The sequence below is a fragment of the Lethenteron reissneri genome, chromosome 24, assembly GCF_015708825.2.
Source record: "Lethenteron reissneri isolate LAM-NWPU_2019-01 chromosome 24, ASM1570882v1, whole genome shotgun sequence".
Taxonomy (NCBI): Eukaryota; Metazoa; Chordata; class Hyperoartia; order Petromyzontiformes; family Petromyzontidae; genus Lethenteron; species Lethenteron reissneri.
Genome location: NC_083802.1, coordinates 4,910,132 through 4,937,947, shown reverse-complemented (window position 1 = coordinate 4,937,947; position 27,816 = coordinate 4,910,132). Strand labels below are relative to the sequence as shown.

The 27,816-nt window shown below is 40.8% G+C and overlaps 1 protein-coding gene across 1 annotated transcript in view; it reads right to left on the bottom strand.

Annotated features, from left to right (window-relative positions):
- The window catches only part of LOC133346444 (probable E3 ubiquitin-protein ligase HERC1), a 117,518-nt gene that overhangs the window by 58,519 nt on the left and 31,183 nt on the right, over positions 1–27,816 (bottom strand). The window contains 16 exon segments of the mRNA XM_061558014.1: positions 759–869; positions 2,377–2,483; positions 3,946–4,104; positions 7,287–7,450; positions 7,662–7,899; positions 13,233–13,353; positions 13,879–14,106; positions 14,721–14,968; positions 15,497–15,560; positions 17,015–17,123; positions 18,505–18,838; positions 20,839–21,010; positions 23,379–23,505; positions 24,578–24,689; positions 25,093–25,266; positions 26,550–26,771. Coding sequence (XP_061413998.1) covers positions 759–869; positions 2,377–2,483; positions 3,946–4,104; positions 7,287–7,450; positions 7,662–7,899; positions 13,233–13,353; positions 13,879–14,106; positions 14,721–14,968; positions 15,497–15,560; positions 17,015–17,123; positions 18,505–18,838; positions 20,839–21,010; positions 23,379–23,505; positions 24,578–24,689; positions 25,093–25,266; positions 26,550–26,771 — 2,690 coding nt within the window.

Here is a 27,816-nt window from a genome sequence, read left to right as displayed (position 1 = left end):
TACAAGGGATGTAGACACACACTCGTATTCATTTTCTTAAACTATATAAATGTTACATGATAGGTACGAAATGTATAAACTCGTACAAAACATAAGGGGCATAAGCTTGCAGTAAATATGAAAGCTGACCACCATTAACATTTCCACCGTCTTCTTACAAAATATATATACACATGGAGTAAGCTAATCTCTTTCACAGCAGATAAGCAAAGAATAGTATTTTACTTATGTTGCACAAAACTATTTACAATTGATCTTGACTGTCAGCCTTGTATTCATATTAAATGTGTATTTCACAGATTACATATAATTCCATGCACAGCAAGTGGCCATCGGCTGTGGGGCGAAATGGTGGAAAGTAGCGGGAGAATAGCAAAATCCATTGTTGTACTAAACTATGCTCCCAAGTGTACATTCTTCACCTTTCATCAACTAGGAATGACTAGTGTGGTAAAGTTTGGTCAAATTACCACCACGACCCACAAGGTATGGGGAGGCCCTCATGCAGCAATTAATTTACAAAAGTCGTGATTTTTATTGTTTTATTTTTATTAATTTTAATTTCATTTTTTACCTACGTGACTTTACCGAAAGAACTAAGAGTATGAATCCTTGCAGTCACGAAAGCTTCAAATCTAGAATTAATTTACAAATATAGTTGGGTCTAGGTATGAACCAATCCAGAGAATCATGATGGAACAACAGCATCGAAAGCTGGTGTTCTTGAAAGCAAAACATTTTCTTTACATTTTCTTTACCAGCAGTTTTAGCTCAGACTCTCTGTCCTTGCTGGCAGCTGGATGTTTTGACAGCGCCAGTGGCAGCTCCCACATACAGTCTGCCAGCAGCGAGAACAACCGCTCCACAACCTGTCCCATGCATACCAAAGCAAAGCCAGTCCGTCACACAATTGGCAAAAAAGCATCCTCAGAAATAAATAATTGATAAAAAAACACACCAGACAAAAGCACTTCGCAAGACAACATGTTTCCTTGCCTATAACATCTGACAGTTCACCAGCACTGAGACACTGTCGAAACCAGTGAAGAGTTTGTTTGTACCAAATAAATTCTGTTGAAGTCCCAGAAGGCCACAGTGCTACAACTGTGTAAAGAGTATTTTTTTTTCTGTGTAGACAGAGATACGTGACAAAGACTAATTATCTGCTTATTGATTATGTTTCAATGTGGATCGGCATATAAGCACTGTTCTAGCACTAAGACATGTTTTTTGTTCTTTAAATTGTGTAATGCAATACGAATATGATGCTCAGTTCAACAGGCTTGAAGTCAACTCTCAAAGGTTTACCATGGTGAATGTACAACCAAGTGTTCCTGCCTTGGCAGGATACCAGGTAAGTCTCTGGATTCAAGTTTTCAATAAATTACCAATCAAGGATAATTAAAACTCTTCTTCACTTAATTATTTTCTATTTTGGCATCAATGTAATACTACACGAAAAATGAAATCACACCATATTACAATCACAACATTAATCACTGCGAGAGGTTTGGCATTGCAGCATCTGCAATCAAGTGCCTTGAAGGCAAGAGTTGGTGGAACATGCCGATTATGAAATGTCGAAACCCACTAAGTAGAAGGTGGCAAGAGATGACGGTATAAAAAAACTAGTTAATGAACCCATGTGTGTGGATCTTTAAATGACATCACCTCACCTCATACGCATGGATTTTCCTCAGGTACTATGGTTCTGCTTCCATTCCAGAACTCGTGCAACATTAATACTCATTTATTAAGAACTGGCGCTCATAGCTTCACCAGGCACACAAAAAGCTACTGAACATCAAATGCATGATAATGTACTACAAACAAGAAACCCAAAGGCAACCTTTGCGATCAGTCACGTGTTTAACTCGAACGAGTCATGTCGATTCCTATTTGTTCATTACTAATTAAGAACTTCGAAAAGGGCAACATATTGTATTGTGATTGGTTTTATAGTGGTGCCAGTATTTTATATACATGAATATATGAATATATATTTACCTCTGATGTACAGTGCTTTCAGATGATCAATTTCAAAGGTGCTTTATTATGATTAATGTGTGAACAGGAATAAGATTGACAAGTCGAAACTCAGTTTACCAAAGTTGTATCTTAAAATGGAACGCTTTGAAACGTTTAAAAAGCCAAGCAACAAATGACTCAAATGTCACGCTTCGTTTGGCTGACATTTTTAGTTAAATTAAATATCTGTGATGTGTGGGTGTGTGTAAATTACAGCTCTCAATTAAAAATTGAGCTTGTGAAAATAACATGTTGCACAACCCAATATTAGGCAGTTTATAGCTCGTAGGACATTTACAACAAAATATAGGTGGAGAGAGAAGCATAATTTCCATTCTGTTGCCACACCTGCTGCATTAGTTCCGAGTTGATGACCGATTCGCAGGCGGGAAGGACGGCCTCCAACATGTGCAGCGCCAGCAGCCTGGTGCGGAGATTCCCCACCAAGGGCACCCCTGCAGAAAGCACCCCCAATATTCAGAAACAAGGAACGCAAAAACTGTGTGTAATTCGTGCTTCTGCAAATGTGCTCACCACCCAGTGGCGTAGTCCTAACAAAATAATTAAAATACGATAAGAGTTCCTCTGATTAATTTTGTCACCCAAAAAAACTATTGGATACACAATTATTCCTGTTACCAGTGGACCCCAAAGGATTCACAGATGATTAACCATGAAAACAATTCATTGTAACTCCGGTGACATTTCCAAGCTCCATTGCTAAATCTCTGTGGTCTCTGGTGACATCCGTGTCACATTACGCATGACATGACTGCAGGTATCCCCATGCTGGGAAAATAAAAAAAAACAGGCAATACACAACCTGGCAGAATCGTTGAACACAGGGTTTGTTCAACTTATGCCCTCAAAATATTTACTTGTGTGATAAAAGAATTAGATACCTCATAAGGTGTGCTTACTTTGTTTCCATGTTCAAAATCAATAATACTTGATGGCATATGTGCTGCAATATTAAACTCAAATGGATTCTACAGCAAACACAGCCAGCTGAGTTTTGTTCCCCTGCAATAACCTTCCCTCATCACCGTATAATGCATTCTCATTCACATTTACCCATCGGTCTTCCCAGCAGAGAAAAACTATAATGAACACAAAACTCAGTGTAATCATTCGTCGTTGATTTGTGGGTCAGATCACGCACAAATAAAATGCCAATGTGTTTCGCACACACTCTTCGACCCAACACAGACACATAAATAAAACTGTCAAGTGAATAAACATGACAAAGTATTGTTACTTCAAAACACCAGTATGTAAGAGAGCACTCAATTCGAAATGACATTTTGCTGGTAGTTACAACCAGCATCATCAGGCAGTTTCCAGAATTGTTATAATCTCCACCAGTGTTGGGCTATAAAAAAGGTGGCATGATATCATCAACATGCCCACTCTCATGTGGGCACAATATTGCAGGAAAATTCCATTGCAATTATCTTCAGGTCATGTATACAACGTGCTTTTCACAGCTATCACTTATCAGCGTGCACATCCACGTAAATATTATGAGGCCAACAGCAGTTGATGCCAACATTCCTATGCATAGCATGGTAGTTCTTACTCTCAGTTAGTGGTCTTGTGCAAGTATCATTTCTTTCACTTTTTACATAAACCAGGTATTTAAAGGATCAACAGTATTATACTCGTACGGTGTACTGTATTCAAAATAATGCTTAATAAAAAATAAGTCTGCAACTACATATGGATTCAGTTAGAATCGACCATTACAGTAAAAGATACATACCTGTAACTACATATAGATTCAGTCAAGAGTCGATTATTGTAGTCAAAAGACACACATCGAATAGTGTGTGTGAGAATGCTTTATATTAAATAAAAACTCGGTTCACATGTGAAGGCAATGTCGGCACGTCACAAGGTGTCCCTTTGCGTGCTGACCTGAGGGCCGCCTCTGAGCGGCGATGTTCAGGAGCACTTCTGTCCATTTTGGCGAGGCCATCTTGGACTGAATAGCCTTGGAGCACACGACTCTCCGCAGAAAAACCAGGAAGTCCCCAAGCTGGATCTCGGCGGTGTGAATGCTCTTGGGTGTGCAGGCTGCAAAACGGAGAGGTGCACGGACGCATTGTGCGTTCAAACTTCAATAAACAAACTGCACACGTGGAATCTTAAATAGGACACTCTTTACAGAAACCAGGTTTTTTAAAAGATCACCAGCATTCTACTCTTACGGTGTACTTCTGCATAGAGAATATCATTACTCTAAATAATTACTATAAAATGCACTCACTTTGCCATAAGTATAGTGTGTTAAACAGTAATAACTTAAGGATTTCTAAATAACAATGTGTTGCTCTGAAAAAAAGTTACAAATTACATTAAATCGTTCATGGAGGAAATTCAAGTAATGAGAAAAATTTCACTAACACAAAGCGAGGCTCTAAACATTGATAATTGGTTCTTTACCCTTCTATCTGGCAACAAAACTGACACCTTTAAACATTCACAAGCCACTCATGATATAGACGAAATACTTGGTACATTTTGCAATATGGATGGTTACTACGGTTCAATGCCGTTTGAGGGATTCTCTATAATTCCTTCTATTTGTAAGTACAACCGATCCACAGCTTAAAGGCTAGCTGTAGATCAGCTAGCTCTTCAATGTATTTGTAAATTCGGAGACAGGAAGAACACAAAGGAGGAGCCATAGAACAGATGGTACGAAAATAATCTGGGTCTTTATATGTTCTATGTTGCTGGACAAGATGAAGTTATCTAGCTGTACGATTCGCCAATATTTGTCTCATTCATGCTGGTCATTGAATGAACACTAAAAACCACACCCTCATTTGTGAATTCCCAGAAAACAGGAAGACTGCAAATGGATGCAGACAAGATGGTCTCAACAGTGGAGGATGTTTAAAGAAACTAGATCTATGAAACTTTTCTGTGAACATTTCCATATTTTTCCCCAGATGTTTTCCAAAGATACTGTTGGCATCAAGTCAGAAGAATCCATTGAGAAATCTCACAGTAGTGCTCCAGTGTCAGAAAGGCTTGTGGAAAGGCATTCTCAAAAGGATTTCTCCTGAAAAATTCTTCAAGTGCCCTCTTATCAATAACACAGTGGCAGGCATCATTTCCTATAAGCTCTGCTATGACACTCACAATAAACACAAACCAATATCATTTGTTTCACCCCCAGAGATGTAATTTCAGCAACCAAATTCAAAACGTGCTTTTGTTAAGTCATTGATGGTTTAATTATGGGCAACTGCCTGTATTCAAACCATGCATCTCAACGGCATCAGCTCAGTGCTCATGACCTCAGAGTTAACCTAGGTTATTTAAAGGGTGCAGTTTTATCCAAATGTCGTTTGGATAGCAGGAGTTGTGGGGATTTTTCTTCTTACTTGACTGAGATTTTATACGCCATAAAAGTCTGTGGAAATCATAGGAATTTTTTTCCCAAATGTAATTTATTATATTGCATAAGTTGCAATAATCAGCCAATAATGTGATGATGTAATCAAAAGATTCCGGAATTAATAAAAGGCATTAATTAAAGAGGAAATTAATCACAGTGCATTGTCTTTAGGTAAGCGCAGTGAAGCCAAGGGATATAGATTATTAAAATGTCAAATTACTGGGTGAAGTGTAAACACAGAGGATGGTCACAGAGGCACAAATGCAGTCCACTTTGAAAATCCTTCTACAATAAATACCAGGTCAGCTTTAAAGCAAAGCATATACGTACGTGGGTAAACAGTTGGCAATGCTATAAAAAGAGTTGTATGATAAATTCATCTTGTAAAATACCATTAAAACCACACATTCCCATGAATGATTGATAAGTGGAAGTTGTTAGCACACTGCACCATATGCACCCATAAACCTGAGTTTGAGTCCCAATCACAGCTACCATTTGTGGCAAATTACTATGCTCTGGTACTGAGACACATTTAGCAGCAGGCACAGATTGAGAGTTGTAAATAAAACAAAAACAGCAAAGTCTTCCTGTTATTCGTTTTAAGAAATGTTTCATAATAGTGCAGTTGTCCATGATATTCAAGATAAGTGATCATGAAAACAAAAGGCTTTTTTTATGGATAGCAGGATTACATTGTAATTACAGTTCCATATCTGTGGTACCATACACCACATTATTTTCAAAGAGAGAAACATATATACAAAGTGTCCATTCTCCAATATAATTTTAATTCACTTCTTAAATTACATTTTAAAAGAGAGAATTACAGGACTGAAGGCATATCCAAACTTTAAACTGTAATCCAATTTCATGCACACAAGGATTGTGAGCTATTATGCTCCCGTTTGCAAATGAGCAATGTCAATAAAGCTAACATTTCCAATGATTCAGTTTCTTTTTGGTTAGATTGTGTTGTGTGCAAGGCCTTTTTTACGATAACCGTCCATCACTTGACTGAGCCAATAAATCAAGTTGCCACATGCGCAAATATTCCAATGTATTTGATTGGCTCCGTCACTCGGTGGAGGGTTATAGTTCAAAATAAACTGGCATTATATGTACACAATCTAACGTAAAATCAATATGATGAATAATAATATTGGTTGTAAAAGCCTACGTATAATATTAACATTTCGAAAGTTAACTGAAAACTAAAGCGCAAATATTCCAATGCATTTGATTGGCTCCGTCACTCGGTGGAGGGTTATAGTTCAAAATAAACTGGCATTATATGTACACAATCTAACGTAAAATCAATATTATGAATAATAATATTGGTTGTAAAAGCCTACGTATAATATTAACATTTCGAATGTTAACTGAAAACTAAAGTGTCAGATGATTCCAAATTGTAATAGTAACAATTTACAGCACTTTGTCAATCCACTGCTGGATGAAGGCCTCCCCACACACTATGTCAGCAATGGAGGTTGTTTGCTGGTAGGTGCAGGTTTGTCAAGACATGGCTAGGACCAGACCAGTTCAGATTTCACTTGACACAAATGTTAGCCGTAACTAGGAATCAGATTTTGCTGGTTTTTCCTGGATGTTTCTGTTGCGCGTCGTCACTTTAAGTTTGTTCTTTGTTCATATTTTGTTTGTTGCGGATGCACCCGAGTCAAGAGCCTCATGGCTCACAAAATACCTAATCAATGAAACTGAAAAGAAAACTTAAACCTCAGGGATTAAAGCACTGTTAACCCATTGCTTCCCCCACATACACAATATTCTATTCTCCCACGTGAAATATATCAAGCAATGGTGCTCATGGACTCATTGTACTCACATTCGACAGACACATTATGAACAGTGTCCGCTGCCCATTCTTGCCCCTTGTCAGCACCAGATGTGAACACCCCCTCTGCTTGGGTAAGGAGATTCTTCAACTGGCTACACAGCAGGTCGAGCAACATCTGTACCACTTTGGGATTCAGCCGGTCTGCGTAGGTGCTGCGAGAGAAATCGGCAAACCCACATAATTAATATCAATAAAACTTTCCAGATTTACAAGCATGTTCAAATTGACATTTGATGGAAATGGTGTTTCAAGAATAACTGTAACTTTTGGAATTTGAAGCTGAAGCTGTTGTTCAAGTATGAAATACCCATTTTTTTTCAAGCTGGGTGTATATTATTTTGTTCGTTAGCAAGACATCCTTACCCTGTGGTGATGGCCAGGATCTGCAGCAGCCTGGTGCTGGCTACCTTGAGCGCTGTGCCAATTTGAGAAAGGCCTGGCTTGTGGATGAGGAGCCAAGGCTGACCCAGAGACATGTCAGTACCGCACAGCTCCGAAAGGATGCCCAGAAGTCCAGTGGACACAGCCAGTGACACATCCACAGGCTGGTAACGCATGCTCAGTGCAAACACTGTGACGAGCTGTAGACGCTGCTGTGCACCTGTTAAAAAAAATATTGAAAGCGTTAATGTAAGTGTTAAGTTACACTTCGTAAAAAGGCTGAAGGTCTCAATTATTTCAACATACATACAATTATTAAACTGCTTCATTATAAAGAGGTCACAACAGACATTTTGATGCCACAATACATCATTATTATTTCTAGATTTCTACCAATTTCCAAAAAGGTTGGAGAGTCTACACCTAACATAAAAAGTCTGCTCCCAGAGTATTACATCATCTGACGCGGAGGTCTTCCTCTTGATCACCAACACTACGAACGTCCCTTTCAATGTCCATCTCATTAAACTATGCATCACAATCCTGCACAAATGCCAACCCCATTGTAACCTCTACCTGATTTTCTGAGTAGGCGTCCAATGCTGAACCTATATTCATAGAAGGAATTTTATAGTCGCTTAATCAAAGACAGCTGTCCGACCCGGATAACAGAACATCATTATGAGCATTGTTGTAGAGAATTTAAGTAAGAAAATAACCAAGCACACAATACAAACGCAAGATAACATGGTCCGATATTGTAACAGCCATTACACCCATCTCGAACACCCGTCTCTTAATACGAAAGTTGACCTATCCAGTCTTCCAAAGTGACTTGCATAGCTCATCGAGAACCCACGCTTCTAAAAGGTCAATTAACTTTTTTCCCCGATTGCTTAGTACTTGTTTATTAGCATCCTTATATGCAAGGGCATGTCAACTACCTCTTCGGGTCCCATAGCAAGTCTTCCCTTTCTCACGAATATTGCTGTAAGTGCTGCATCTGGCCAGGTATGAATCATGATTCGAATACTTGACTCGCAATAAAGGTTAGAATCTCCACTCCCGGTCAGGAATTGGCTCGGCCACCTCCAAGATTGATAAAAACGTACCGTTACTTTACAAAAGATTAGCTCTATCCAATGTCACTACCAGGACTGGAATCATAACCAAATGTTGCAGAACTGCAGATGAGATGGGGATTTTTGCTTTGCCTTGTTAATGAAGATTAATGTGAAAAATCAGACAAGGAGGCCTTTCCTTGTTCAGGCTTGAAACAGCATCCATATCTAAATTAATAGGTGTTTTGTTGTAGTGAGAAAAATAACAGCTGCGCAAAATAGCCATGTATATTGTCACAGATGGGACGTTGACATAAATCACAGCTCATGGTGAAATCATGATAAATTGGCTAAAATTATTTCCTTTTAATATTTATATGTAGATAGCGATATATTTATATTTGTAAGCAGACAGGCTTAGAATCTAAACAGGGCACCCAATTACACACTATGCCAGCCTTTATTTTTTTTAGGGGTCAAAAATAATATCCCCATGACTCAGACAGAAACATTACAAAGCTGCACCAAGTATAAAATTATTTGGCACGTGTCATGACGGTGCAAGACCCGACCATGTCCGTCCAGTGCATGCCAAGCCGCATTGGCTTCCAATTGCCGAACGAATACATTAAAAGGTCGCACTCATCGCACACAAAGTGCTTGCCACACATGAACCACAATACCCTGCTGATCTCGCCAAGGAGCATAAACCACCACACGAACTCTGGTCATCCTACGCAGCAGCTTTTGGCTGGCCATTGAACAAATACGTTCACTGTATTTCGCGCTTTCAGATGCGTTTCTGCAGCCGTCTGGAACGCTCTTCCTTCCGATATTAGGAAGCCACTGGAGCTATGTACTATTAAATCATCTAGATTAAAAACGAATTTCTTTAGAACTGCTGTGTCTAGTTTATCCTTCCCCCACACCTCCATGTAGCATTGTTGGCTCCAAACAGTGGGAAAGAAGTTTAACATACACACAGAAGGACCAAGGCATTGAGAATAGATTTCCCATTTTTTCTGGCAACAAAACAAGTGTTAAGATGTTAAAACACCAAACTGAAACCTTTTACAAGGAATCATGTCCGCATTAACTACAATACTTGTGGTCAGAATGCAAACAAAAAAACACTGATAATATATGCATTGTCTTTGAAATGGATTGGTCCACACCAGAGACAGCTTTCTTTGGAGCCTATGTCTCAAATGGTGTTAGACCAGAGGACGCCTTTTTGCATATATTATCAGCATGGTTTTTTTTTGCATTCTGACTACAAGTATTGAGGTTAATGCAGACATGATTCCTTGTAAAAGGTTTCAGTTTGGTGTTTCAACATCTTAACACCTGTTTTGTTGCCAGAAGAAAGTGGAAAACCTATTCTCATATTTTGGTACTGGCAAAGGAGGTCCCATGATGTGACCAAGGCATTGTTATAATTCTTAACGTTTGGTATTAATGCACGAGGTTCAGAGGGCTGGACTAATTTATCTTCAGGTTCATGTTGCTAATGGACAAAATGACGGTAATGATCAAGGTACGAAGAGCCAACCGTGCTAATCGGAGGTGCGAGTTAAGGTTATTTACATATGTATGAAGCGACACTTGTGATAAATGTAATGCTTGCATAGAACCACAGAAAATGTTTCTCTAATTCTGTCTAGAAACAAAGCTACTACACCACCTAGTGTTTGTTGTGGACATGCAAGATGGCTTAGTAAAATAAGTTATTTGCTGAAAATGTTAAATCAAAAGAAGACAATGGCATCGACTTTGATGTGTTTCTTTTAATGTAATAAACAAGCAACTCGCACGTCCTACGGGCGTGACCGTCCATCCGTTCCTCTCCCAGCCAACCAGTAAAACGGATAGCCTTATATAGAGCCCTCTCTCTCTTCCTCTTGGATTCTCTCTACTGTAGATCCCAATTTATCATCTCGATTTCTCACACTCTATTTCTATGTGTTCTCTATTCCTCTATTCTCCTCTGTCCCCTCTTCTACCTCTCCCCCCTCTAAAGTCCTCTCCTCAAATAACAGTCGCCGCCTTTTACCGCTTAATGGCGGCGACATCACCACAACATTTGTGCTAGGCTAGATGTACTTTGAGGCCACATGCAATGTCAGGCTGGCTGACAGGTCACAGGGGCAGACCCATGTGACTGACAGATGCACCAACTTGTGCTCCCTACTGTGTCAACTTGATGCATTTCATTGTTCAGCGCTCCGCTCGTTGTTGCGAGCGTTACTCCTCTGCCTTCAAATTTCCCAAAGCGTGCTTCATTTGCCTCCTAAAGAGGCCGATCTTGACACCTTTGGTACCGGTCACCGGCTTATCCGCTCTGCTCCACATCCTCCTGTACCGTATCAGCCCATCTCTTCTGTAGCCCGTGCCATGCCCTCTATCTGGCCAAACAGAAGCTGCTTGGGAATGCAAAGGTTGGGCATATGGGGCTGTAGGACCCAACCAACGCAGCCTCACCTGCTGGAGGAGCTCAGAGATGGAAATGTATCCAGATCTTTCAAGGATCTGTGAGCTACTCGCATGATTCAACCTGGTTCAACCCAGGATAAATCATAGGCAGGCCAGCCTGAATGTTTCAAACCGGTGCAGATGTAGACTAGAAAAAAATACCTCCACATCCTCTGCGATTGCCAGTCAGTCGGTAACAGTGTGGTATGCTGTGAGCAATGACATGGGGGCAGGGTGGGGGGGGACTGATAATAAATTGGCCGTTCCTCTCATGGCATGCTCGCAGCCGCCAGTGACCAATGGGGGCAAGGGGCTGGTAACCCCTCCATACCGTCAATTAAATTACCAAAAAAACAAGCTCTGTTCCCTCCACTGTATTTTACCTACTTCCCTCCCAATATAACTCTCCCTGTTTCTCTCCCGATGCTTATTCCCACCTCTCCCTTTCCCATCTAAATCTCCCTTGCCTCTCCCTAATCCTCCCTCCCACACAGCTCCTCTTTGTGTTTTGCCCTCTCGCTTTCCTCTTGTTTCATGCCCTTTCACTCTCCCTCCCACCCCTCTCCGTCCCACTCCATCTCTTCCTCCCTCCTCCATATCCCTCCCACACTTCCCTACTCCTGTTCATATCTGAATTCCAATTAACGATGTCCATTTCAGCGAGATGACAGTATTTGTTGTGTTTAAGAAAACACATAACAAGTGGGCTACGAGAAGGCTATTATCTCAAGAAGAATGCTGGCAGACAGTGGAACAATGCCGACGTCTAGAATAAACACTTTAGTCGAGACCCAAACATCGCACCTCCTGGCTTTGACATTCCTCGAAGACACTGGTGTAACCTTCAACTGAATCACAACATCAACAGGCCGATGCACACATCTCCTTCATAAAAATGTTTAAATACAAGTCAGTGTGATTGTGGCCATGCAACCCAAACTATGAAACGTATTATGTAGAACTTCTTTTGGACCATATGTAGCCAACCGTGCTAATCAGAGATGCAGGGAAAGGACAAACTAAACACAAAAAGCAGTTCAAGAAAGTAGTTTTCAATCTAGATTTAAAAGTGCATAGCTCCAGTGGCTTCTTAATATCAGAAGGAAGAGCATTCCAGACGGCTGTAGAAGCGCACTGGAAAGCGCGTGATGTTCGATGGTTAGAGCCAAAAGCCGCTGAGAGGATGACCCGAGTGAGAGTGATGGTTTATGCGCCTTGATGAGATCAGCAAGGTATTTTGCATGTTAGGAACTCACCACATTAAAAACCAATGGAGTGCTCAGCACCCACCTAAAATGTAAAAACCGTAATGATGTATTTTGTTCAGGAGGCAATCAGGGAGAGATGCAGGATTTTTATAAGAAGTTGTCTAATTAGAGCAGGAAATTTAAACTTCCATACATAGATGGTTCCTCGATAATTAATGCAAATGACACCATCTTAAGCAAAGTAAAAATTTCTCTAAAGTCTTCACTTGAGGGGTATCCTACATAGCCTGTTGGGGCAAGTTTTGTTTACGAGCCCCTACCAAAAGCCAGCACGGTGCACAAGAGGGTGATGTGGCAAACACCACACCAGGTTCTAATTTGTGGCAAAGTCAATTTACTGGAGGTCTAGAACTGGTTCAGAAATTGGATATCAAATTTGCAGCATGCAAACCACTACACTACCACTCCGCACAAATACAATAATCCCCCATATAGCCTAAAAATATTGTTGTGGAAAGTACTGCTAGTAGCGCGCTAGCATATTGCACTGGGTAATCATTTGAGGCCGAGTCGACCTCGGGGAGGCCCAGGACCGATTCAGATAATTGTCAATGTTGATAGCTGCAAGCAGGAATCAAACTCGGGTCGCCGGGTTCGAAGTGCAGCGTGCCAACAGCGACACATCTGCTCCCCGCTCCGCACATAAAATAACCGTCATTCAACACTAAGTGGCGGTGCTGTCACAACGGCGCTTGTGCCATGCTAGGTGCACTCTGCACAAAAACAAAACAACTTTCATGAAGCCAATTTACCAATTGGATGCCGGTTGGTCTGCAAGCCACGATCCAGCACAGCAGCGAGATGCTGGTAGATCTTGTGAACCAAAGACTGAATTAATGTTTGAGTATGTCTCTTCGCTGCTGTAATTCCATCCTATGAGAGTCAATGTAAAGACAGGAATACAAAGTGAAAAAGTGTATATTTACGATATTGAATAACATTTTTTACATTGGTGCCTTGAAATAAAAACATTTATTTTACATTAAAATTATCTACTTTGAAAATCGATAAAAAAAATAAACTGAGATATATAAAACTAAATTATAATTCATAAAAAATGGTAATCCAGGAAAAACAATTATCAATTGTTCTAATACTTATAAAAGTTATAAAAAATGTGTTGGTATGAGGACTGCTTTCAGTTTAAACACACTGTTCTAAACTTTTCACTACATGAGTCTCAAAAATATTATCTCCAACAATACTAAAATGAGAAAAAACACAAAAAGTTGACAGATTTAAAAAGGACTCAATAGGGTTAACATTTTCCTACCTTACAAATAAAAAAAAGATCTACCAAAATCGATTTTGATAGATTATCTCCCACATACAAAAGGAACACTACATTTAAGCACCGCAATCTTCGAGCAATATGGATGTGTTGTCACGTGGGCTTGCCTGGTAGTGATGGAGCTGTACGCTGTCTCCCTCCAGGCTATTTGAGGTGACCACGCCTAGGCCGAAACAGCCGGCAAGAAATTGCAGGCGGACAGACGTTAGCAGGGCAGCCGATTGGAAACCAGGTGACATAGGGGTACCATGCTCACTCCTCCCCGATGGCTGGCAATCCTTGTCCTCCATCCCAGCAATCAGAGTGAGGATTTGGTGCAATGCCTCCACACGCAGCTGTGGAAATAACCAAAAAATGTATCAATCAAGAATACACAGATAAAATTTCTAAAAGAAACAAAACAATAAAAATGGGAATTTTTAAACAATCCAAGAATGTTTAAACAATATAGGAAAGGCTGCGATTCGTTACAATGGAATCAATATCATAAAATATAAAGAAAAACACGTTGCTCATAGCAAATATTAACGGGACTATTTTCTCCGTTCTCACCTTGTAATTTCCAAAAGAAAGAATCTTAAATTTGTATTGTTAATATTTGAGCCGAAATTGTCCTTCAAACTCATTTGCAAAAGCTGGCTGTTACTGACACCACCAACACATATTTAACCTAGTAACATGTACAATTTATGAGAATAGGTTTTCCTTTTTATTCTGGCAACAAAACAGGTGTTAAAATGTGAAAACACCAGAGTAAGTTTTTTGTTTGCATTCTGACCACAAATATTGTGGTTAATGCAAACATGATTCCTTGTAAAAGGTTTCAGTTGGGTGTTTTAACATATTAACACCTGTTTTGTTTCCAGAAAATAGGGGAAAACCTATTCGCATATTTTGGTACTGGCAAAGGAGGTCCCATGATATACAGTTTAATCAAGCCACACCTCACCTCTGCTCGCGTTTGTTGCTGCTCCATAGCGATGGCCAGCAGGTGTGGGTTGCTGGAACGGCCTTCCTCAGGCTCACGAAGGCCAGGCGACTGAGCCAGGTCTCCTGTGATGAAGCCAGACAGGGTCTCAACCAGCGTCTGGCCATCTGAGGGGCGGCCCCGGGCACCAATTGCCTTATCTCTGCCCAGGTAACGCTGCTGTTGTTGCTGCTGCTGCCTGCGTGCCTCTTGCAAGGCGATCTCAGAATCTGTAAAGTACAAAATAAGTATATTGCAGTAAAAAGATTTATATTCAACCTATCATACCTATTTCAGTTCAATTTAAAAGAGAGGTAATGACCAGCTATACATCAAAAGGTGATTGTCTTCAAATACCGACTAGATATAATCACCCAGGAATGTCCTTAATGATCGTGACGTCACTCAACATCGACCAGTCCCCCTAATTAATATTCATGAGCAGGTGACGTCCTCCAAATGGACACCCCCCCATTATTATTCCCTACTATAATGATCCAAGAATGAATGCGTGCATCACGAATGGATGGAATGAATATCACGTCGCGGTCTGCTTTTCGCTTGCAAGTTTCAGATTTACTGCAATACCCCCGTCCTTGGACGGGCAAAAGGCGAGTTAAATTAAATAGATGACAAACATTTGTTGTATAATGTTCTGCAAAATATGTCCAGGCAGACCTACCGTCCTTTTATCAACTTTCAATCAACAGTGAGAATTACATTTAAATATTGTGTATTTGAAAACATCAGTATCCCACCATGCCTCTGCTGAGTAGTTTTAGAAGTCATTTCAGAATCTTCTCTAAATCCACGCTCAGAATCCTGGAAGAACAAAAATAGAGATTTAGATTAGTTATTTTTTGCCACTTAAGTTAATTACAGTAAAATTATATATGTTTAATCTAGCACAGTAATGGCGAAGGGTCCCAAAGGCCCAACATTGCAAGTTGCTAACAACAAACACTTTTTACGTTGTAATCGATAACAGTTAAAGTCACGTTTCTCAAATGGAGGAAGGTTATACGAACTTGGGAAAAGATACGATTGGAGGGAATTGCAAAGTAGATCAGTTTGAGGGAAGAAGTAGAAGAAGTGTGGAGATCTGCAGTATGGTGGTTGAATGGAGTGTGGATGAGACAAAAGAGTCCGGTAGACTGAGTCCTTGACATGGGTTGAAGAAGAAAATCGTAAAGTTCACTGGAACAGCATCCATGGTAGTAGCGATATAAGAGTGACATGGAGGCAATTGACTGCCATTGAGTGAGTGACTGGATCGAATCAGTGATTCCTGGAGTAAGCAACATGACTTTTATATGGAATTATATTTAGTCTAGTGAGGTACGATATATATGCAGCATTCCAACTATGGACAAATCTGTACTTTTGAGTAAAACAGCTGAGAAGTGGCTTTGGCACAAGTAATAACACCAAGCTTTTGCTATGTTTCGTTATCCAAATTAGTAATATAGCCGTTTCACAGCAAGTCATATAAGATCATTGTGACAAGCACATTCATGTTTTTATTCTAATCAAAAATAGTATGCTTAAAACATGGATTGGATGAAATGTGAGACTACCAGCCTTATATGATATTATCATGAACTGGGTTAAAATTTTTGTTGTTTCCAGGTTTTTGTCACCTCAATTAAGAATTCTTCAAGTCAGTGATGACTGATAGGGAAGTATCTGCGCATTGGGCAGATTAATGTATATTACCGTCAGCTGGTGATTGAAATGAGTATGATTGCTTGAAGCACTGTCTACTGCAAAAGGAGTGGGAGACTATAAGTAATTTAATTATGAGAAAAAATCTTGGACACATAATAGATCCTGAAGAACATCAGACTGGCCATTATCAATTAGTTAGAAAGTTGGAAATCCAGGCTCGCAGATTAGTGTGGTTCAAATGATGGTAGCTTGGCAATTCGTGTGGAATGCCAGGCACAATGAAATGCTTCACATATACATCAAGAGCTAAGATTACAGATTTTACAAAATGTTTAAAGCTTGGGCCCCAAACAGGAGTCAGATAAGATAACAGGTGATCCTTTAAACCATGCATGACATAACTCATACTGATGATCACTATGAAAGATGATGGTGCTTATTTTTGATGAGATTTTAATATTATTATTACTGTAACATTACATTTCCAGGGCATGTTTTGTCAAAGTGGCCTTCACTCATTAATTATTCAATGTTACACAAGTATTAAAAAAAATATCAATTAGTAGGAAACAACAAATAACATTTTAGTAGAAATGAAAAACACATACCCTTGTATATGCATCATCATCAGAATCAGACTCTCTCCTGGCCCGGCCTGGCTGAGAACTGCTCCTGCCACGAGCATCGATGTCCTCTGGTGAAAGTCCTCCTAGGTTGCTGCATAAACACAAGAATATATTAATATCGGTATAATAAGGCTACTCATCAAAATATGCTGCTCATAAGAACAAAGAAAATAAGAAATGGTAGATGTTACATGATTAAAAACAAAAATTCAAACCTTGTTTAAATAAATAAAATAATCTACAGCCTTTTGTCAATCCACTGCTGAACGAATGCCTCCCCATAATTTACCGCACTCGTTAGTACAGGGAGGCCCAGGCCAGTCAAATATCATCTCACCAATGATGTTATCCATGGTCAGGAATCGAACTTGGGTTTCTACCGTTCATCGCTCTCCATTCCTTATAAAATATTCCAGTTGGGAGCAATCGGAAGATATTTAAGATATATTTGCTTCATGAACACAGACACCATTATAATTACAACACCCTTTATATTTGCTACATATGAATGTAGCATGTATCCTTGTTGAGATATTAGTAGGATAGTCACCCTAAATGTCATAAAAGTTTCTGCTACCGAATTGTACTTTTGTAGTGGCATCAAGGGATGCCACTGCATGCCACGTTAGGCCGGCCCGTGTGTGGAGCACGGTACATGCTGCTCACACCACCTACAGCACACGGCAGTTGTGCAACGTGCACTCCGTGTGCAGTGTCAACACCTTTGAGGCTAGGGCGCGAGAGCACCGGGAGCGGCGCACGGGTGACAGGGGGCCATGGCACTCCGGATGAACCTGGAGGGCTAGTGGCCGGAGGTACTGGGGGTGGGGCCCCCAAAGAGGGGGGCTGGGGGACCCCGGGACCGGTTCAAGGGGCCTCTGGAAAGGTCGAAAAGGGAGGCGGTGCCTAGGGGCGGAGGAAGCCCCGGGACTGGGGATATAAGCCGGACTCCTGAACGGGTCCGGCGGTTGTTGCTGGTCTGAAGACATGAAGACGTCCTCCTGAAGAAGAAGCCCCAGGGGGTCAAGACCAGGACTCGAGTTGGAGTCCGGCTTGACGGCTTCCCCTCCCCAGTCGCGTTTGGGCGAGTTAGTCAGGAGGGACTCCCTCCCCAGTTACCTGGTGAAAGGGCAGCTACCCCTTGTTAGCTAATGTTGTTATAATAAACGTGTTGCCTCCAAGAAGCCTCGCTCTCCCTCTGTACCCACTACACTTTGATCAGTACAAAAATTATCTACCTAAGCCAATATGTGTGACAGGGAACTTATTATTTTACAATTATTTATGTTCATGCAATATTTTTTCATTCTCATCACGAAAAGGTCGTTTTGGCACTAATTTATATTTGCTTCATTGCTGTACTTTACTTTATTTGCTTGTTGCCATTTTGGTGACCCCAGGTCACTTTAAAATTAGGCTATCCTGGTTCTTTGGATTTTGCATGTAGATGAACAAAATGCACTTGGACTTACCCAATGTAACCACCTTGTCCGGGCAGGTCTTCTTCTCTACTCTGGCAGTCCCTCACAGCGGGGCTCACCGCCAGAATAAGCAAGGCGCACCGCTGGATAACCGTGTTGCATGCCAGTGTGAAAATATCCAACTCCTCAAACCCAACGCCCGAGCTCTTTCTCTTGGTCGCTTGGCTTGACTGCGGCCCCACCGACGGTTGGTTGTGGTCCTCGGACTGCTCGTCTAGCGCTGGGGAATTTGAACTCCCAACGCCAAGCCTCTCCCGCTCCCTGTCGCGTTCTCGTTCTCGCGTTCGAGCCGCATCCCGTGCTGATAGGAAACATTGAAAAACTTCTGTAAGGTGCACAAAAGAGAGACAAGACATATAATCGCAATTACAGAGCCAACACGTCGTTGGCATGCTCGCAAGCAGGAGACGAATATGGAAAGAGTCAAATTGTGTTGTTGCTACATTACCCTACGCCTTGTAGTTAAGCAATCCTATGACCAGATCACTCAGGATGTGCCCAATGTCATCAGATCTCCATAGCTAAGCAGGCTTGAGCCTGAATAGTGCTTGTATGAACAACCCCAATGCATAACAACAGTTAAAGGACATTGCAGCAAAATACATTGTTGTACTGTGCAGTAAGTCAATGCTCCCACATTCACCAACCAGCACTGACCACTGTGGTGAAGTATGGATAACATACACTGCCTGCATTGTGAAGAAACCAAAGAGTAGTTTCATAAAAAGGGCTTTATCACATCATGATTACAATAGCATGAAATTCAAAACTAAAATCGAGTGATCCATTTTGGACAGGTAAACGGTAAAGAATCAACGGCAGCAATTATAAAGCAAATACATAACAAGCGATCCTGAACTTTAAATAATTTGCAACCTTTAAATGGCATTCTAAGCTCCACTGGGAATAATACATGTTGCTGCTCATTGCTTTATTCAATAATCGTGTGAAATTGACTTTGGTAAAGTGACCATGGCTGCATAATTTTAGATCTCTTGAGACTCACCTTTTTAAGACCGCCAACTAGGCAATGAATAATTAGATGAGATTATGGTATATCAAGTGATTCCGGAAAAAAATTACCATATTAAGCAAATCTAGAAACAATCCCTGCTTGCAACACCCTCCCTCCCCCCTTGCAACCACAAAAAAACCGATTTTATTCAAGATGGATATATTTAAACATGATGAACCAAGTATTTAAGGCAATACATATTTAAATAAGACTAAGCTGCTGTATAATCAGCACAGAAAAACCACAATTCTTTTTAACAAGGACAAATGAGCAAATCGCAGAGGACAATCAAAAAAGTATACTATACTAGCTTTACTACCCGGCTTCGCCCAGGGACTTGGATTCACAACGCCCGGCCGCCTTTGTCTCCCCAGTGGCAATGTTCACACAACACACCAGTTACTCGTTTGAGGCTGAGTCGACCTAGGGGAGGCCCAGGACCGGTTCAAATAATCGTCACCGGTGGTGGCCGTGAGCGGGAATCGAACTCGGGTCGCCGGGTTCGTAGCGCAGCGTGCTAACCACTACACTACCGCTCCCCACACACACACACACACGCGCGCGTCCATAGGTACACATACACGCGCTTGCTGCAGACACACACACAACTTTCAGGGTGCGTACGGCAGTAAACGACTCAAATAATAAAGCAGCAATGCTGCGCGAAGAACGCCTTAGACCTGCAACACATTTGTATGGCACTTTACTCGCAGAGGGTTGGGGGGGGTAACATGAGCAGGCACACTGCGTGACGCTTCCGCATGCGCGGGTGACATCACAGATGTGACGTCACAGCTCACTTGCCGTGCAAAATATATCCATCATTGCGCCCCCCCCCTCCAAAAAAAACCAAAAGTCTATTTTTATAATTTTTGCACAGTGTACAGTCTGGAAAGTACCCACATGGCAAATTTTAAGTTTGTTGCATGTCGGGAAGTACGCTAAACATTTTGAATAGACACATTCACAAATTTCCCTTTTTTATATATAGATAAATAAAAGAACTAGAATTTATTATACTACTAAAATATATATACAGGTTTCCCTCCCTTTACGCAGCTTAGGTTTGTACGATTTATCGTTAATGCGACAAGACTATTTCTACCCAAAATTGACGATATGTGGTTTGAATTCTATCGCATACGACTGCACGGTCAGACGTGGGACAACACTGTGTATTGTATGTATGCGTATCATTCACATGAATTGTTTGCAAAAGCTAATGTTATAGCATTAGCTTTTCAAAATACGTCTAGGTGTGCGTATTTATGGGTCCTGTGTGCAAGAATATCGGATAAATGGATACTCACTGCCAGGCGTCAGAGTGTCATCCCTCTCTTCCTCTTCTTCCTCCTGTCCTTCCCGCTGCTCATGCTCACGCTCGCGCTCCAGCCGTTCCTCCAGCTCCGTCTCTTCATCCAGAGTATGAGCAAGGGGCCCATCCTGGCCCTCGTCCTCACCACCATCTGAATTGTACGAGAGCTGACCGAAACAGTAAGGAGAATGGCAGAAGTAATAAATGCACTGCTCACACGAGTAACTAATGCTCAGTAGATCCTGTTATCCTGAAATTGAATTAGTTAATATGTACACTGCCAGAGTATAAAAAAAAATATCTCGGAGTTTACTCACGCCACTTATGGTTGTTATCTCTATCCCTTCCGCCCACTCAGCTTTTCCATTCTCCATGTACATATTTCGTGTGATGTGGTTACCAAATAAAAACTCGATTCATCTCCCTACCTCAATTTGGTTTAGGGCAACTTTAATCTCCGTGGATGGTTAAGCAAACAGGACACTTGGTCCAAAACCAGGTGGTCTTGATTACAAGTGACAATAGAGTTACACATGACAGTGGTGTTTAAAATGGCATATGTATCAATTTAATATTATGGTAGACTGAAATTAATATGGACTATTAAAGCCAATATCATTAAGTACTGCTCATGGCTATTTACAAAGCTCAAGCCTCCCAAGTGGGCTCATTATCCTCGTAAAAAAGCTTTTAACTCCATGGGCCTTACCAGCTGAAATAAAGTCAGTCTGAAATGTGCTATAATTAAGGCTGAAGGGGTATCATTATGCACAATTATAATGGACGTTGAAAAATATATGACGGATCACAAATTAAGAACTACTTTTTGGACATTTTCCTGTACATCAGTACCAAATGACATTTCAACAAATCCAACCTAACTGCAGAAATATAAATATGTTGAAACTTAAATAAGGTAGCAAAAGTAAAATATGGTGCACAAGAAATGACATGGCAATTTTACCTTAATGTATTTAAAAAACAAGTTCTTCGAACGTAAAATCAATATGAGATGATTAAAAATTATGAAAATTAATATTGGGCTGATATTACACATCTTTAACTGCATTTTAATGTCATTAGGTTTCTTCCATTGAATAAAAAATGGGTGTTACTGCTCTGGCACTTTTGCATGATCAAACAATTGACAAACGCTCAACAATGAGCGATTTGAATATCTGTAGTAGAGTTACCCACTCGATATTCACAAACAGGGAGAGCTAATCGTTGACAAGGGTTTCCCGCTCAAACTAACGGTCAGGGTCTCACAAGTTGTGAGAGCTGACCGTAAACAAGGTTTTCCCGCGCGACCTAACGGTCAGGGTCAGATAGGGTAAATTGGGATCGAAAAGCAGATTGGGAACGACCAATCACAGGGTTCCACAAGGTGGCCAGGGATTGGACAACCCGGCCACAAACGAGTATAAAGCCAGAACGCTCAGAGCTCTCGGGGAGTTCGACGACACTAAGACCCAAGCCGGCGGAAGAAGCATAGGACCCTGGACCAAGCCCTCCAGCCCTTATAAGGGCTAGGGCTCAGAGTAACCAGTGGTCAGGGAGACATCTCCTTAGGTCCAGTCAGAGGACACTGAAGGAGCGGGGTATGAGTAGCCTGTAGGCTTGTACGTTCGGAGTGTAACGGGTGAGGGGACCGTATACCCCTCAGTGCATAGGGACTGTATTCACAAATAAAGTGTGTGCTACTAAAAGACGTTGAAGAGTCTGTCTGTACAATACTACATATCTAACAGAACAGTGCAACACTTTGTGTTGGAAAACAGACCACAGAAGAGGCCATCACAGAGCTACCTTCGAGATCCGTGCAAGGAACTTCTGGTCCAATGTTATTCCACCTGCTCCTTATATGTGTTTAATATATAATGTCTGTCGGATTAAATTTGTATTCTCAGACGGAATTGAGCCAAAATAAGTGCAGAACCACACGTAATGCGATAGTTTGTTTGCAGTCATTGGTGACCAGGCTGAGGCAAACTTACTTGTATGTTGAACTTCTTTCGCACCGTATGTAGCCAAGTGATAAATTTGGACCCTGGATCTCAGCGGTGCTAGCTCAGCACTGACCTCAGCCACGTGGCCACTTTGCTATTCCTTCAACCGTTAAAGGCCTGTGATATATAGTCAATGGGCCAAAGTGACTATCTGCTCAAACAAATTAAAGTTAAAAGTTAAGTTAATTTTGTTTAACCAGATGATAACTCAAAAGACCAGGATGACAGGCAGCAGCACCTATATGCATTGGTCACCACAAGTGAGTGGAAAAACTCCTGCAGCCCTAATGCAGGAGCCAGTCTCTCTAAGGACCCACCACTGGTTATTTCCTACAAAGTGTTCACTCATTTTGCTGAACCCACAACAGTGATCAGCAAAGTGGACACTCAATTGACATTTGAACTCGCAACTTCCCGAATTGTAATCGATTGCTCTCGCCATAGTATCATGAGGTATGTTGCATGCCTTTAATGCCATTGCAAGATAAAAGGAAAGGCGTGATTATGTACAACATAAAAGTCATACCAGCTTCAATCTTTCCGATGCTCTGGAACGCGGGTTAATCAGCTCAATATTGCGTTGAGCCAAGAGTCGATTGCGGAGTTTGTAAACGCAGGAGTAGACTTCTGAAATCAGTCGGTTGGGCTGAAACCTGTTTAAAGCACACATTCAGGATTATTTAAAGAAAGTTTATAAAATACTGCAAGTCAGAAAAAACGATTTCTAAGCTCTTCATGATCAGCAATATCCTCTTCATATTTATGCAATATGTTACTTAATAGTTACTGTTAGGCAACTACAGGTGACCCGACTTACGACAGATCGACTTGCGACCCCCCGCTTTTACGACCTTTCTTATAGTAATTAAGACCCCCACAGTAACGACCAGAACGCCTATCAACGACCACCTAACGACTGCTACCGACGCAGAGTCGATTGGCGACGAGTCTGAGCATGCTATGCGCGTGCTCGTTGCCAGATGGCGCTGCTTTGCTCCTCTGCCATATGCGTATGTAGAGTATATCCCGACAGTCTGCAGCTTCGCTGAGAGCGAACGCAGCGTCTCCTTCTCAACGCTCTTCACTTCCTTATAAATTTTCTTCAAATTTTGAAAAAATTTCACCTTTCGCTACAACTGAGAATAGGAAATGTGATGCATATGCAGCAAAGTATTTAATGATCTACAACTGTGTTTGTTTTTACTTAATAAACGTTTTTAAAGGTTATGTTAAGTTACAATAAATGTTTGTTAGGGTTATTGCACCAATGGGAGATGAGGGTACGACTTATGACGGATCGACTTGCAACTGTCGTCCACGAACCAACTAGCTCGTAGGTACGGGGGGGGGGGGGGGTCTCCTTTACTCAAGCCAATTAAAAAAAGAACTGCTCAAAGGCAAACACATTTAAAATGTAATTCATATCACATCCCATGGTAGCAAGTGCAGTCTCCAACACTTATCTTACTCTTCCCGCTCCATTTACGTATGACGAAGGGGCCATTTTCCGAAACATTGCCAATTACACGCCTCTCATTAAGGTCGTGTTGTTATCAAACATGTTGAGTTTTTACGTCACATGTGCTTGTGCACCACTGCCAACGGAGTATCACCAAATAACTTATATAACGTTAGAGAAGAAGTCATTAACTCAGTGCGGGTACCTATAAATGGTTCGTCCTGTACAATTGAAAGGAAACATTCCACATCACAACACAAACGTACCGGTCTTGGCATGCAGTCTTGAGCTGCCCAGTGTGCTTGAGGAAAGCAGCGAGAGCGAACCTCGACACTGTGTCCAGTAGAGGTTCACTGCTAAGGTTGGAGCTGTCCCAGTCTGCACAACCAACAAATACTATGACTGAACGGATGTTCATGAACACAACGTACATTTACAGATTTTATATTTGGCATATTAACAATTCAATTATTACTTCATATATTTTTAAAACATTAAGGCTGTTTAGAATGTGTCATTCATAAAGTAAATGATGCTTTAGCGAAAAAAATGCTAATTTAAATTATTAGCAATGAAAAAAATCTGCAAATCTATGGGCAGTGCTTAAAATGCTGCCTGAGCAAGAGCTGCAGGCCTTGTACAAGTCACAGCACTTTGCTTAATTGTATTTCTCAAAAGTAAATACAATCTTGCTGCAGTATTTTTAAATGTCAACATGCAAATGAATACATGCATTAAATACCAATGTGAACATGAGCGGGAGTAGGCATAGAATACTGACCCCTGCTCAGTGCGTAGTCTTGCATTTTGACCCAAAGGCTGCGTGCTGGTTCTTTGGTGGAGCCAAGGGCCAGGTCCACGAGAAGGGAGACATCAGCTGACAGCCTGTACTCAAACGGCTTGTGCTCCTCATTGCCCGAAAGTGCTGCCTCCGTTAGAGAGTTCATGCATTTGTCTGAATGGGGGCCACAACAACAGATACGTAAATGCAAAGATCAGAGGGCAGTGTTAACTTTTGAAGAAAAAAAACCCTACTTTAACGCAAAAGAAAAAAAAAGGGTTAATTCCAAAGAAAAATCAATCTTTAACATATTGCGCATAGCTTCAATAATAAATATATAGTTGCGTATTCTATTAAATTTTATGCACATCAAAATAGAAATCTACAAATTCAATCTTGTAGGATATATATTAATTACCTTCTAAGTTGAGACTAGTTCTCTAGTGGCAGGTTAAAATTACTTTCCTGAATTTTTAAAATATCCAATTTAATTTCTACTTTACATTTAAATGGAAATTTGCCATCGTTAAGTCATGTAAATAACTATATTTTGTTGCAAGTTCCCATTATTTTAAGTAGGATTTAAATAACTGATAGATTCCAGGTTATCCACAAATACCAAGTACACGAGTCATTAATGATGTCTTATAATGGAAATATGTTTATAAACCGTCAGATTCAGGAAATGGCCTGAGATTTAGAGTTGGAAAAGGCCCTTAAAACTGTGCTTTTTTGCATAACCACAGATATAAAATACATATGCACATAAACAACCCTTTTGGAATTCCACACAATGGGTTTTTAGAGTTGTTTGACAATACTTCACCATGCTGGTCAGTGTGGTTTGGTGAAGACAGGGAGCATAGGCATACAGTGCTACATATTTTCTGCACCACTCTCTGCTACCCACAGGATAGCCTTGCAAGCCTTGACAACCTGTTTGTGGATGGTGATCACCAATATAATCTTTCAACCCTGGTTCGCATCTGAGACCTGATGAGATCATATGCATTTTGGGCGATTTGAATAAGGAACACTCTACAACAGGGGTCGGTAACCTTTTTGACTGGGAGAGCCATAAAATCCAAATATTTCTAAATATATTTCATTGAGAGCCATATAGTATTTTTCTGGTCACGGGACCCGTGACCCGAGAAATGTTATCTTCAAAACAAATTTCTGTTTACTTTAAAATGACACAGTATTATTAAGCAATATCACAAGTATTTTAAAATCAGTTCCAAACTGATTTTATTTTTTTATTATTATCTTTTTCAACTCAAAATGCCGTCACCGGAAGAGCCATATATGGCTCGCGAGCCATAGGTTCCCGACCGCTGCTCTACAATATGCCAAACTTATAGAAACAAACTAAACGTTGCGTTTTATTTAATTCGTGTTTGATTAAGTTAATGTTATTTGTTATCAAACTGTGAAGATCCAGTGTTCACACATACCAAACTGCACAATGTTCATATCCAGGCCATTACTGAAGAGCAGGCTGAACAGCCAGTGTGCGCAGTCCTGCTCCTCTGGGGTGTTTGATGGACCCTGCAGCATGCCCCCGAGGCATCGGCCCACCAGCAGAGAGATGGTCCTCTCCAGGTCCACAAGCCACACCCACACTTGCGCTGGCTGACCCAGAGATGGTCCAACAGGCTCCACCCGCTCACATGAACCTGCCCCACACACACGCAATGACTGGTGACAGCAGGTTTCACTCCAGCGCAACTATGGTGACAATTCAAAACGTACTTTCCGCTTTCAGAAGTTAAAGAAACATCTATACCGAATAACATGTTTGTAAAGTGAAGCTAATTTCACGCTTTTTCAGACTGACTACTGTGCCACACACCTTGATGTGTACTCCAATTAGAGAACGTATTCAATATAAATCATGCACAAAAATGTGGAATCATGCACAAAAATGTGGAATCATGCTTATCAGCAAAACCTACCACTCTGTGTGCACGCAACATTATACATGCATGCACACAATCTATTTCCGTTATATTTCTGTAACAGTTATGGATGTCTGGGGTTGGTAAAGGAAGCTTGTAAGCCCTTAAGGAGACCAAGCACATTCATGCACCACTAACTGCACATAAAAGCTCTTCAAGGCTTGTAGCCCAAAGATTGAGCATAATTTTGTAGACATATTTATTGAATTAGTTTTGTTAATAAATCTGCCAAGTAGTATGATAAATATATATTTTTAAATGCACATTACAATAAAAATAACTCGTTAACTAGGTGCTCTGAAGTAGGGACCTAACAACAACAAAACTAAATGAAATGAATAAGATTTTGTGCGCCGATTTATTTAATTATTTCGCACCAACATTTAAGAGCAGAGATGTAAAATTAAGTTACATAAAAATATCCTTATTTCATGTTTTAGATCATTAACTTTATTTCTCCAAAATAGATCTCATCGCCCTCATCACCCCCCATCTCTCTCCCATATTCTCTCTCTCCATTTCCCCACCGGATCTGCAATAAAGCAGCCCAGAGGTCCACAACAACATTTGGTTCACAATGAGTCATGAACTGCAAAACTTGTAGTGCATCGAAAGTTTCCTGAAACATATACATACAATAGCAAGTGATGCAAGGCTTCAAACATACAAAGGCCTGAAATGTCTGGTCCATTTTACTATGAAGAATCGTACTTTATTTGCCTCATAGCTCCCAAAATGGCATGCAGCAGATGAGACAAATGTG